The sequence below is a fragment of the Typopeltis vanoorti genome, chromosome 4 (assembly GCF_054136105.1).
Source record: "Typopeltis vanoorti isolate ZY-2024b chromosome 4, IOZ_Tvanoo_1.0, whole genome shotgun sequence".
In the NCBI taxonomy this organism is placed as follows: Eukaryota; Metazoa; Arthropoda; class Arachnida; order Uropygi; family Thelyphonidae; genus Typopeltis; species Typopeltis vanoorti.
The window spans coordinates 52885507-52899034 of NC_143552.1; the positions used below are offsets into that span (position 1 = coordinate 52885507).

The following is a 13528-nucleotide window of genomic DNA, read 5'->3' on the forward strand; positions in this document are numbered from 1 at the left end:
CTCTGTAATTTTGGCCACTAGTTCATTTTTCTTTATTTCTCTCTCTCTCTCTCTCTCTTGCTCTTTTTTTTTTTTTTTTTTTTTTTTTTTGTCCAGCATGATTCATGCTACTTCAGTTCCACTGCCTGGTAGCCATTCCATGACAAGAAGAACTAGTTTATTTCTCTCTCTCATCTATTGAAGTACACTGCAGCTGAGTTTGGAAGAGGAATTATGTAAACAAATACTTCTGATTTTTATCTATGTATCTCATACAATGGACAAGTTAGAAATATCTGTTGAAGTATCTAGATGAAGACCAACTGTTGAAGCCTTTGATTTCCTTAATTAATTTGTCTTTAGCAACAGCAAATTCTTTCCATTTCATGTAATTTTTATACTGTTCTACTGTTGTTGTTGATTTATGCTCACGCATAGACCCACACTTCATTGAGTAGGTATTCGAAACCGTAACCCTACAGAATAGGTTGGTTAATCCCTGTTCCAGGAGTGTCTTATGTTTGTGGATGTGTGGGTTCATGGGGCCAGTTTACCTGTTCTGAGGGATGAAAAAACCCAAATTTCTGGGTGAAAAAACCATCTACCTCCGTATGAGACCAACTAACTCACCTTTAGTCAAAAGAGACCAGATAAAGGTGCCTCACTTTATGGACTGGAATCAAATCCAGGTTTTTCCAATCAAAGGGCTTTGTCTAATAGGAGGCTCATACTACTGTTCTACTAGTGGGCCTATGATGTATTTTAAGTCAGTAAATGGTTTATTAAATTTAACTTTATAATAGCCTGTATAAAAGGCATTGCATGTGTTCAACATTTTAGAATCCATCTTACTCTGGTAACCAACTAGAGATTTTACAGGTGCTTTTGGGACAAAGTTTATATCATAGCATTTTTTGTGAGAATTGAATTTTTCATGAAACCTAGATGTCTCCACTTTGAAAGTCCTCAAAAACCTCATGATAATCTATTTCTATCAGAGGTCACAGGATATTTTAGTGTTAATATTTTCTGGTCCCTTCATTTCAGTTTTTCACTTCACAAAACTAAAAAAGTGTAGATTGCATTTTCTTTCATTTAACGTCCATAATGAAGGATGAATTTATATCTTATCTTTAAAAATAATTCAGTAGGACAAATAAATAAGTTTACGAACACGAGAGCGTCAACACTTGCAATAGAGCCAAACTAACTTTTAAACATCAATAATGCAATGTGGTCTCTGACTCTTCTTTGCAAGATAATTGTTGTTTTTTAAATAACCACATTAAAACCCCTTTTCATCATGCATGTTCAAGTATATAATTATATTAAGCTGTGAATGTTGTGAATTGTGAAAATAAGTTTACACCAATACTACATAACAACTGCATACCTGCTTAAGGATTAAAGAGGGTTTTGGGAGAATTACATTTAGTAGTGAAACAAATGAAAATAGATATTGTATATTTAATTTTTAAGGGTATTTCTAATTTTTATGAGAATGGTGATGACATGCAAGCTACACAAAATAAAATGTTTGAGAATACTTGACTCTTTTTTTTAAAGCCTGTGTAGCTCAGTGGATGTGGCTTTTGCACACCACGGTGCTTGGCCGCACGAAGGAAGACTTGATTTCAAGCCTGGTCACTACAGGAAATTTTTTCTAAGCCTTTTTTTGACGGGTTCCTGAGTTAGTCGATCTCTGGCATGGGCAAGCGGGTTTTTTGTCCCGTAAACTCAAGAAAATCGACTGTAGAACTAGAACCCACATTATTTCAGACATTAAATATGAGTGTTAGAGTTAGGGACCACGAGATTGCGGCACTTGTTGAGCCGTCACTCTTTACTGCGCACCGCTTAATTAGTGATAGCCTTGTGCCAGCTATCTCTGATTGGGTACCAGTGGAGATTGAACTGCCCACTCAGTCTCCAAATAAGTGAGGACTAAAAACGGCCTCGCCTACTCCCTATATATACGGGAATAAAAAGGCGTTAGCTGATTTTTTTTTTTTACTCTATTTAAAAATTAATCACCGAGGACTCAGGATAGGCTTTACTTTATAACTGAGGATGAGAAATCAGTAGTGCTACCTTTTGTCATAGATATGAATTACTTCTCGTAGAAAGGCTTAGACATTGGTTATACATGCTTATTAAATCAGTTAAGGAATTTATAACGTACAAATGATATAAATTAAAATGAAACTTTAATCTATATTCCAATATTTCAGCAATGTGACGTTGCCATTTTCACAGGAACTTAAAATAAAGACACATGCACACACTAACTAAGGATGAAACAGGAAGCTGTTATTTCTCCTAAAAGTCCTGATGGTGTCCCCTAGCAGGTTATGTTTCTCGGTCGTTGGGCTGAAGGTCTTCTGATGTAAGTCTTCCAAATTTGTGCAGTCTCATGCAACCAAATTTGTTGAAGTTTGGCATGTTTCTTAGGGCTGAGGCTAATTCAATGAATAGCCTTTCAAATTTGAATTTACTATGGTGTATTACCGTGGCTTTCTTCCGCCGTATTCTGTGGCGAGTATCCAGAGCATGGTCTGCAAGACCAGAGTGGATGTACTGATGAAAATGGATGTAGTCTTTGTGTTCTGAAATTCTGATGTTCGCTGTCCTGCCTGTTTGGCCAAAGTACCAGCTGCAAGAGACCTGGTATACACCAGGTAGGTCTAAGGGATGCCAATTTTTTATATGGTCTGTATCAAGAGGTCAAGTTATGTTTTTTTAGGATTTTGGTAATTTTTTTCTGAGGTGCCTTGGATGTAGGTAATGGTGATGGATTTAGAATAATCCTTGTTGTGAAGGGTGGGGTGGGGGGATTGTGGTTAACTGGTGTCAATATTTTTCGGATTTTTTTTGGGGGGGGGGTAGCCATTGGCCAATTAAATGTTGAGGATGTGGTTTAGTTCCGTGGTTAGGGCATTGTCATTTGAACAGATAGGTTTAGCCCTGTTGTGTAGCATCTTAATAACTCCATATTGTTGTGAGGGAGGGGGAATTGTTGTTGAATGTATCTGTCTGTATGGGTAGGTTTTCTATAGAGTGAGAAAACCAAGGTTCCATCAGGCTGGCAGGTGACTAGTGTGTCTAAGAAAGGGAAGCTGTTATTTTTCTCCTTTTCCAGGGTGAACTTGATTCTGGGGTTTTGGTTGTTTAGGTGTGTTAGGAAGGAGAGGAGTGTATCAGAACCATGTAGCCAAATAGTGAACACATCATCAACGTAGCAAAGCCATATAGTTGGTTTCTGTGGGGCAGATATTAAGGCTTTCTCTTCAAAAGTTTCCATAAAAAAGTTGGCGAAGGGTGGGGAGAGTGGGAACCCATGGCTGTCCCCTCTATTTGTTTGTAGAATTTTCCTTGCCAAACGAAATAGCCTGAGTTCACTGTGAACTGAAATAGGGCTGAGATATCAGGAGGAAATTTAGCTTGGATTAGCTCTAAGGTTTCTTTGAGTGGGACATTTATAACATGTTGGAGTGTAAGGTTTTCTATGCTGGCTTTGAAATGAGCTGAGTTTTTTATGTGTGATGGTGTGTTGCCAGTATTGTGTGTGAGCGCTTTGGCCAAATGTTTAGCTAATTTGTATGTGGGGGAATCAATGCCATCCACTGTGGGATGTAATGGCACATTTTCTTTATGTATTTTTGGGAGTCCATATATATATGGGGGTGGGGGGCTATGGAGTTAAACAGTTTTAATTTGTTAGTGACTCCTACAGGCCAAGAAGCGACTTTCTTAAGGAGCCTGTGGAGTTTTCTAATTTGTGAGTTGGTGGAATTGTACTTAATAGGGAGGTAAGTAGCCTTATGTAATAATAGAGCTTTAAGCTTACCTGTGTAGTCTGTTTGGTTAAGTACTACTGTGGCATTACCTTTATCCACTTTGGTGATTATTAATAACCAAATCACCATCAAAAAACAATAAACACCAAAGCGGATAAAGGTAACGCCACAGTAGTACTTAACCAAACGGACTACACAGGTAAGCTTAAAGCTGTATTTTTAGATTGGACTACTTACTATTACTCCCTATTAAGTACAATCCCCACCAACTCACAAATTAGAAAACTCCACAGGCTCCTTAAGAAGGTCACTTGGCTTGTAGAAGTAACTAACAAATTAAAACCGTTTAACTCCATACCTTCCTTATATATGAACTCCCAAAAATACATAAAGAAAATGTGCCATTACATCCCATAGCAGATGGCATTGATTCCCCCACATACAAATTAGTTAAACATTTGGCCAAAGCGCTCACACACTATACTGGCAACACACCATCACACAAAAAAACTCAGTCCATTTCAAAGCCAGCATAGAAAACCTTACACTCCAACATACTGACATAATGGCCAGTTTTGACGTCTCCTCCTTATTCACAAATGTCCCACTCAAGAAACCTTAGAGCTAATCTAAGTTAAATTTCCTCCTGATATCTGAGCCCTATTTCAGTTCTCTATGAACTCAGGCAATTTCGTTTGGCAAGGAAATTTCTACAAACAAATAGAGGGGACAGCCATGGGTTCACTACTCTCCCCACCTTTGGCCAACTTTTTTATAGAGCCTTTTGTAGAGGAAAGCCTTAAACTCTGCCCCACAGAAACCAACTATATAGCTTTGCTATGTCGATGATGTGTTCACTATTTGGCCACATGGCTCTGATACACTCCTCTCCTTCCTAACAAACGTAAACAACCAACACCCCAGAATCAAGTTCACCCTGGAAAAGGAGAAAAATAACAGCCTCCTTTTCTTAGACATGCTAGTCACCTGCCAGCCTGATGGAACCTTGGTTTTCTCAGTTTATAGAAAACCTACCCATACTGGCAGATACATTCACCAACAACCCCCTCCCCTCACAACAATATGGAGTTATTAAGACGCTACACAATAGGGCTAAACTTATCTGTTCAAATGACAATGCCCTAACCATGGAACTAAACCACATCCTCAACACTTTCTCAGCCAATGGCTATCCCCCCCCCCCAAAAAAATTCAAAAAATATTAACACCAGTTAACCACAACTCCCCTCTTCCCCTTCACAACAAGGATTATTCTAAATCCATCACCATTCCCTACATCCCAAGCAGCTCGGAAAAAATTACCAAAATCCTAAAAAAACATAACTTGACCTCTTGTTACAGACCATATAAAAAATTGGCGTCCCTTATCCGCTCCACTAAAGACCAACCACCTCCCTTACACCTACCTGGTGTATACTAGGTCCCTTGCAGGCTGTAAGCTGTCCTACTTTGGCCAAACAGGCAGGACAGCAAAATAAAAAATTGGCGTCCCTTATCCACTCCACTAAAGACCAACCACCTCCCTTACACCTACCTGGTGTATACTAGGTCCCTTGCAGGCTGTAAGCTGGCCTACTTTGGCCAAACAGGAGGACAGCGAACATCAGAATTTCAGAACACAAAGACTACATCCATTTTCACCAGTACATCCACTCTAGTCTTGCAGACCATGCTCTGGATACTCGCCACAGAATATGGTGGAAGAAAGCCATGATAATACACCATAGTAAATTCAAATTTGAAGGGCTATTCATGGAATCAGCCTCATCCCTTAGAAACATGCCAAACTTCAACACATTTGGTTGCATGAGACTACACAAATTTGGGAGACTTACATCAGAAGACCTTCAGCCCAATGGCCGAGAATACGTACATAGCCCACTAAGGGGCACCATCAGGACTTTTAGGAGAAACAACAGCTTCCTGCTTCGTCCTCATTTACTGTGTGTAGTGCCTGCGTGCACGTGTCTTTATTTTAAGTTCCTGTGAAAATGGCAACGTGACGTTGCCAAAATATTGGAATATAGATTCAAGTTTAATTTTAATTTATATCAGTTGTAAATTCCTTAAGTAATTTAATAAGCATATGGATTATTTCACATTTTGGAAACAGCAGCAAGGTATCTCTGAGTGTACCTCAATGCAAATTAACTTTTAATAGGAACAAACAGTCTAATAATTACAAAAGATACTGTCTCCTGATTGAAAATAAAACTTCTTTGTTACCTTCATTGGAAGTTGCCTATTATGAAGTAACTTGATAGTGAATAAGATGTTTTAAAATAAAAATAAAAAGGACATTGTCAGATAATGCATTAACAGAGCTAATCTCAGATGGTATGGTCACTTAAACAGAATGAGAAAGAAAACATTAGCAAAACAAGTGTTCTCTGCCAGATTGGCAGGAAAAAGACTCAGAGGAAGACCAAGATATAGGTGGATTGATATGGTTAAAAGTGCCTTAGAATACAGAAATATAAGATCTGATAATGTTGGAGTCTTGACAGGTAACAGACTGATTTGGAGGAAAATTGTAGGTAGAAAGTTAGTAATGATGTAAATTTTTCATGGGCAACAATTTTTCATGTAGTACTATCATATCCTGTATACCCCTTGAGGGTACATGGCAGGAATTTGATGATGATGATTGATAGTGAATGAGATGTTTTAAAATGAAAAAAAAAAAAAAAACAGTGGAAATTATGCAAAGAAAATAAGACATTTTAAATGCATTTAGGACCAGGCTGAAAATTGACTCACCACTTGTCTCAGATAACCACCAGTGGTGAGTGGATTTCTGAAGCTCTGCTGCAGCCTTAAAAAAGTGTTAATAAAATGCAAAATATGGTCTGCCTAAGATGATATCATATCATTGATAACAAGTAGTGCAATACTTAAGCAGCATATGACTGTATCAGACACACTATTTGAAATTATTATAGTTTCATATTGTAATGGAAGTGTATTGTAGATGTGAATTTTCTCTTCTCCTTATTCAAAATTATGTTTTAAAATTTTTCAAAATCATTTTAGACAGCTGTATTTATTTTGTTTGTAGAATTAGCTGAAAGTGCACAACATTCGTAGTTTTATCATATGCATTTATTAAAAATTGCATGTAGTAAGCATATAATCCAATTTGATAATTTTTAATAACACATTAATATGAGTTCAGGTTTAAAAAAATCACAATTCCCTAAAACTGGTGAACAAAATCATCTCACAATGATAAATGATTTAGATTTCTTTGATATTCATGACATTTTCAATATATTTTCTATTACAGATGATTGGCCTTTCTCGAGGTTGCTTTGAAAGTGCAGTAAATTATACATTTGAGAGGAAGCAGTTTGGAAAACGGATCTTTGATTTTCAAGTGAGATATTTAAAATTTTTTTTTTCCACTTGCATTTTTACAAGTATCTCAAAATGGCATTTATTAATAAACCTTAATTATTAAAAGAGCAGTATTTTTTATTAGTTTTGTGAGGGTTTATGTATAAATAGATACAGTCAGTTAACTTATGTAATTTAAAAAATAATGAAACTAGTTTTCATTAGTTTTTCCTATCAAGGGCAGTGCTTCTCTGCCCTTGCAATTAAGATATTCAGCTGAAAACACATGGAGCAAGAGTAATTCTTCAAAGCTGCTGCTTTATTAATTGAATGAGTTATCAACAACAAGCTTTCTGTTGATGGTTCACCATATGCATACTTTGTAGAAAGTTTAGGCTGATCTTGGGAAGGAAGTGAGATGATAGCAGGAGTGGGATTCTTTTAAAATATGTACATTACATCCACGTTGTCATGGTTTGCATTTTTTTTCCCTACATAAATTTTTCTATAGCAAGCAAATTCAGCTTGCATTATTTTCAACTCTGCTAAATCTCTCCATTGGGGTTCATTTCCTCAACCAACCAAAATGCCTTATTAACAGAGGCAGCACCAATATTTTCACTGTAAACTTTTTGTTAAGGCTCAGCTTGCTAATGTTCTACTTTTTCTCTCTTCTTCTTTTGCATTTTCCTGTGCTTCTAGCTCTGTAAGATCTTCATTTGATAACTTTTCTTCTGCAGCATCTTACCATCAAGCTCTTGTAAGTCTTTAGTGAATCCTGTGAATGTAAACATATATTTTCAGCAGCTTCTTCCATACACTGTTCATACTCTTTGCTCTCATCTCACTCTATACTGCATCTACATTCTTTGTATGATGCAAGATATTGTCTTCCTTCCAAAAGTCTCAGAGGGTTTTCTCATCATCACCAGCAGCAATAGCCTTAGCAAAAGAATTTCTTCAATAAATTCCTTGAGGCAGTAATAACATCCATGTCCTTGGGTTACAGGAGTGAAGTGGTCAGTGAATGTGTTGATAGAATGGGTGTCATAAACACAAGTGATCATAAGTTGCATACATTGTAAATCGAGGACTGGCTGTCTATATCAAGCATCAAGAATTTTTAAAAAGGATTTTTTGTTGCACTGCCTCAAGCTGTCAATTCACTTGAGGGAGAGAGAGATCTGGTATTAGCTGTTTTACTAAGTGTTACTGAAGTCAATTGGAGAAGATCTTTTTTTGCAAAGAAAAAATGTAGAATTGTGCTTCAGAAGCATTGAAAGTGATTAGAGTATCATTAGCCATTGAAGAATGGCTAATAATTATGGAAATCAGTGTTTAGGGTACTGGTTGTAGATCTTGAAACTTGGAATGTATGACGACAAAGTTTATCATAGGAGAAGGATCCTGATAAAATGTGGATAGGGTTTGAGGTTAGTAGGATGTTTAGGAATATGAGGAAGGTAATATAGCAGAACAGATACTAATGAAGGTGAGGAACACCTTCATTAGTAGAGAAAGCTGAACAGAAAATTATCTACCATTGCATTTAGCAGATGATCTGAGAGAAAAGTGACAACCTAGTTACAAAGGATAGAAGGTAGACTATAAGATGATAATTTGCTTAGCAGCCCTCAGTGCCAGATCCCATTAAATACCTTGGAAATGTCACATGCAAATTTTTCTATGGCATGTATTCAGAGGTAGATAATATAGGTGAAAAGATCTGCTGTGGATCTTGAGTGATAAAATCCATATGGTCACTGATTAGCTGGCAGTTCATTAGGCCTACATATTCAAGAGACTGGATTATCCTGCATTCTATTCCTATTTCATAATTCTTTCAGTTAGCATTATGATTATCATAAGTTACTAATAAGTAATATACACTGCTTGGAAAGAAGTCAACGGACACATGGTATGAGGAACAAACAGCCATCGTACCCACCTTAATACAATGTAGGACTTCTTTTTGCTGTCATGACTGCAGCAATCCTATGGGACATACTTTCCACAAGTGTACGATAGCAATCCATGGGAATTTTGGACCATTCTTCTGTAGGCATGTAATGAGGTCCTGGACGGTTGTGGAGCAGACGTCCCTTGATCATGATGCTCCAGTTCATCCCACAGATGTTCATTAGGGTGGGGATCAGGGCCTTGTGGAGGCCAGTCAAATGTGGTTATGTTTATGTCCATAAACCATTCAGTTACATCTGCAGACTTAAGACACATTGCATTGTCTTGCTAAAAGAGACAATGGTCAGTTCCGCAGTTCAGTTCAGTTGCCCAGTGAATGTCTCTTATTCGTTGCTCCGTAACACAGCTATCAAATCTTCCACATCCCACTGTGCGTGCTCTCTACACCATTGAAGACAATGCTGCATGTTGGTTCAGGTAATATGGGACTTGCATATTGCAGACCTCCCATGGAAACCCATGTTGTGAGCCTCAGTTCTGAATGTTTGTGCAGATTTGTGTTCCGACTGATGCTCAGAACTCCGCATTCCACATTTCGGCTGACGAATGGCAGTTTTCACATATTATCCTTCATAGCACCCTATGCTCATGTTTGGTGAGTGTGGTGGGTTGTCCACTGCAGGTAGTATGGTATCACTGATTATTTACCTGAGATAGCCCAGTTTGTCAACAGTTTGCCAAACAGATAAGCCTGCAACATAGCATACTATCACAATGCCTCTTTCAAGCTCTGTCGGTTCACTTCTCACAGCCATTTCACCTGGACAAAGTTGTACTGACTTGGGAGCATCATATTCCTCCAATTTATACCAGCTATAAACATATGACTTGTACATTGACATGATGCACCTTGCCTATGGGAATGTCTATTGACTTCTTTCTAAGCAGTGTAGTAATAATGTAATGGTGATTGACAGCAGATATAGGTCCTAAGAGTGGACTTTGCCTTGTTAATGTGCAAATCAGTTTTGGCTTGGGTCCCCAGAAATTCTTAAGGCCTCTCCTACAAAAGTTCACTGCTGTTTAATTGCCACTGAATTATTCATGAGATTATAGGTCTAAAACTATCACAGGAAAATTATTGTTCTAATCAATGCAAAGATTACAAGAGGACTTAAACGTGTAGACAGACTTATGTGTTCGTCGAACATGTTGTTTATTATTTTAACGGTATAATAGAACACAGAAACTAAGTAAATAATTAATTTATTAACTTGATGCTGATATTTCGCTGGTATTATAACCAGCATCTTCAGAGCACAAAAACACTGTTTGTCACAATACGCGAGACTAAAACAACATGGTGTACTTAAACAAAATTGTAGCAGCAACACAAAGACTAGAGTCCTGATTTTGGCGCCCTCTATCTGAAAAAAAAAAAAAAAAAAAAAAAAACGCTATCATATATTACTAGAGTCCTAGAAAATTGCTAGTTTTTTCTTAATATGACTGTCTCCCAGATCTTCGGCAAGTTAATACAGCCATATTTATTGAGATTTGGAGTGTGTTTTAGGGCTTCTGTCGCCTCTAAGAACAATCTCTCTGATTTATATGGGTTTCTGTGTAGTAATTTTGTGTTTTTCCAGTTGATCCTGTGTGCAGGGGTATCCAGAGCATGGTCTGATAGGCCCGACTTCCCATAATGATATTTCCGGACGTATCGTTTATGTTCGCTGATGCGGATATTCACAGTTCTTCCTGTTTGACCGTAGTAGGCTTGATTGCATGAGCAGGGTACTTGGTAGACTCCTGGATGTGATAAAGGAGGAATGCTGTCCTTGGGTGAGCGGATGAGGGTGGCTAATTTGCTACATGGTCTGAATGTAGTGCGTAGTTTATGTTTATTGAGAATTCTTGAGATCTTTGAAAACAAAATGCACACACTATTACAAGATCAGTCAACATACAAAATTATAGATCGCAATCCCACCAACACACAAAAGAATAAGGCACGAAAATTATTAAAAAAAGTCACTTCCTGGCCCAAAGACACAGTTAACAAACTCAAACCCTTCCATGTTAAAACACCGAGGATCTATGGATCACCAAAAATTCACAAACCAGGCACACCCCTACGCCCAATTGTGGACAGTATAAATAGTCCCACATACAAACTGGCTAGACATTTAGCAAAGCTACTAGCCACTCTCACTAACAATTCTCCCTCCTTTATCAAAAATTCAGCACACCTAAAAAGCATCTTACAACACCTCACCCTAAAAAGCTCAGACTTAATAGTAAGCTTTGACATCACTTCACTATTCACAAATGTACCACTAATAGAAACCCTCAATCTACTGAAGTCACACTTCCCCCCTGATATATTTGAACTATTCAAATTCACAATACATGCAGGATATTTCACATGGAAAGGGAAAATATACAAACAAATTGATGGGACAGCCATGGGCTCCCCCCTTTCTCCCCCCCTAGCCAACTTTTATATAGAACACCTGGAAAAACAAGCAATCAATACAGCCACTCTCAAACCAACACTTTGGCTACGCTATGTTGATGATGTGCTTGCTATTTGGCCACATGGCCCTGAGACATTGAAAACATTCTTAGCACATTTAAATAGCCAACATCCAAAAATCCACTTTACTATGGAACTGGAAGCCAACAACTGTCTGCCCTTCCTGGATACACTCATCACACGTCTCCCAGATGGTTCCTTATCATTTTCAGTTTTCAGAAAACCCACACATACAGGCAGATACTTACACAAACAATCACACCATCATCCTTCTCAACAATATGGCATATTAAAAATGCTAACCCATAGAGCGAGAGCAATCTGTTCAAATGACAAGGCTCTTACTGCTGAACTGACTCACTTACGCCACACCTTCTTGGCCAACGGCTACAATCCACAAAAAATAAACAAAATACTAAACACTCCTAAGAAACTCCTCCCACCATCCACCACAGAGAACTACAACAAAACAGTCACCATCCCTTACATTAAAGGCACATCCGAAAAGATCTCTAGAATTCTCAATAAACATAAACTACGCACTACATTCAGACCATGTAGCAAATTAGCCACCCTCATCCGCTCACCCAAGGACAGCATTCCTCCTTTATCACATCCAGGAGTCTACCAAGTACCCTGCTCATGCAATCAAGCCTACTACGGTCAAACAGGAAGAACTGTGAATATCCGCATCAGCGAACATAAACGATACGTCCGGAAATATCATTATGGGAAGTCGGGCCTATCAGACCATGCTCTGGATACCCCTGCACACAGGATCAACTGGAAAAACACAAAATTACTACACAGAAACCCATATAAATCAGAGAGATTGTTCTTAGAGGCGACAGAAGCCCTAAAACACACTCCAAATCTCAATAAATATGGCTGTATTAACTTGCCGAAGATCTGGGAGACAGTCATATTAAGAAAAAACTAGCACTTTTCTAGGACTCTAGTAATATATGATAGCGTTTTTTTTTTTTTTTTTTTTTTTTTTTTTTTTTTTTTTTTTTTTTCAGATAGAGGGTGCCAAAATCAGGACTCTAGTCTTTGTGTTGCTGCTACAATTTTGTTTAAGTACACCATGTTGTTTTAGTCTCGCGTATTGTGACAAACAGTGTTTTTGTGCTCTGAAGATGCTGGTTATAATACCAGCGAAATATCAGCATCAAGTTAATAAATTAATTATTTACTTAGTTTCTGTGTTCTATTATACCGTTAAAATAATAAACAACTACAAGAGGACTATAGCTTCCAATACATATTACAGAATTTTAATGTTGACTAGAAAATTCCACATTAAAACCATATGATTTTATTGTTAGTGCACTCTTTAAAAGAGGAAAGAGCACATACAAGTAGCAGAAAGACCTCTGGGAATGCAGAATTCTAACGAGACACATAACAAAAGCATACACCATCCAGTAGGAGTATAAGAAGTTACCTTACAATAATACAAGTTGTTTGATATTTTTATTTTTTTATTAGAAAAATCCTTAAAATAAGAATGCAGTTATAAAGATGATAAAAGAAAATGAATTAAGTGATAAAATAGTTTTACTAAATTAAACTGGGGATTATAAAAAGAGGAGCTGAATGGTGAGGTCATGGACATAATTAGGATCGCCGCATCGTATTTTTCCTGTGTATGCGATTCATGTTCGGCGCCTTTCCATAAAAGTTTTTTTGGATAAAGTGTGAATAAAACGAACAGGAAATGAAAAACAAATGAAAACCGCTTTACAGTATAATGTTACCTACAGATTAGTCCTGCTTATACAAATTTTTTCAAGTTATATAAATTTTCAAAATAATATAAAATAGTAATATAAAGTTAAGAGATTTATTCAAATATTCTTTACATTAATTTTGCTAAAAGGAACTCGTCTGGCTTTCATTTTAGCAAAATCCTGTCGCAGTACATCAATGTTGATAG

At 37.3% G+C, this 13528-nt stretch overlaps 1 protein-coding gene across 4 annotated transcripts in view; it reads left to right on the top strand.

Moving 5' to 3' along the window:
• Nucleotides 1-13528, top strand: part of LOC150107302 (short/branched chain specific acyl-CoA dehydrogenase, mitochondrial) — a 186810-nt gene that overhangs the window by 150138 nt on the left and 23144 nt on the right. For all 4 annotated transcript variants that reach the window (XM_090391162.1, XM_090391160.1, XM_090391161.1 and 1 more), the window contains one exon: nt 7084-7173. In XM_090391162.1, coding sequence (XP_090247288.1) covers nt 7084-7173 — 90 coding nt within the window. The remainder of the gene's footprint in view (nt 1-7083; nt 7174-13528) is intronic.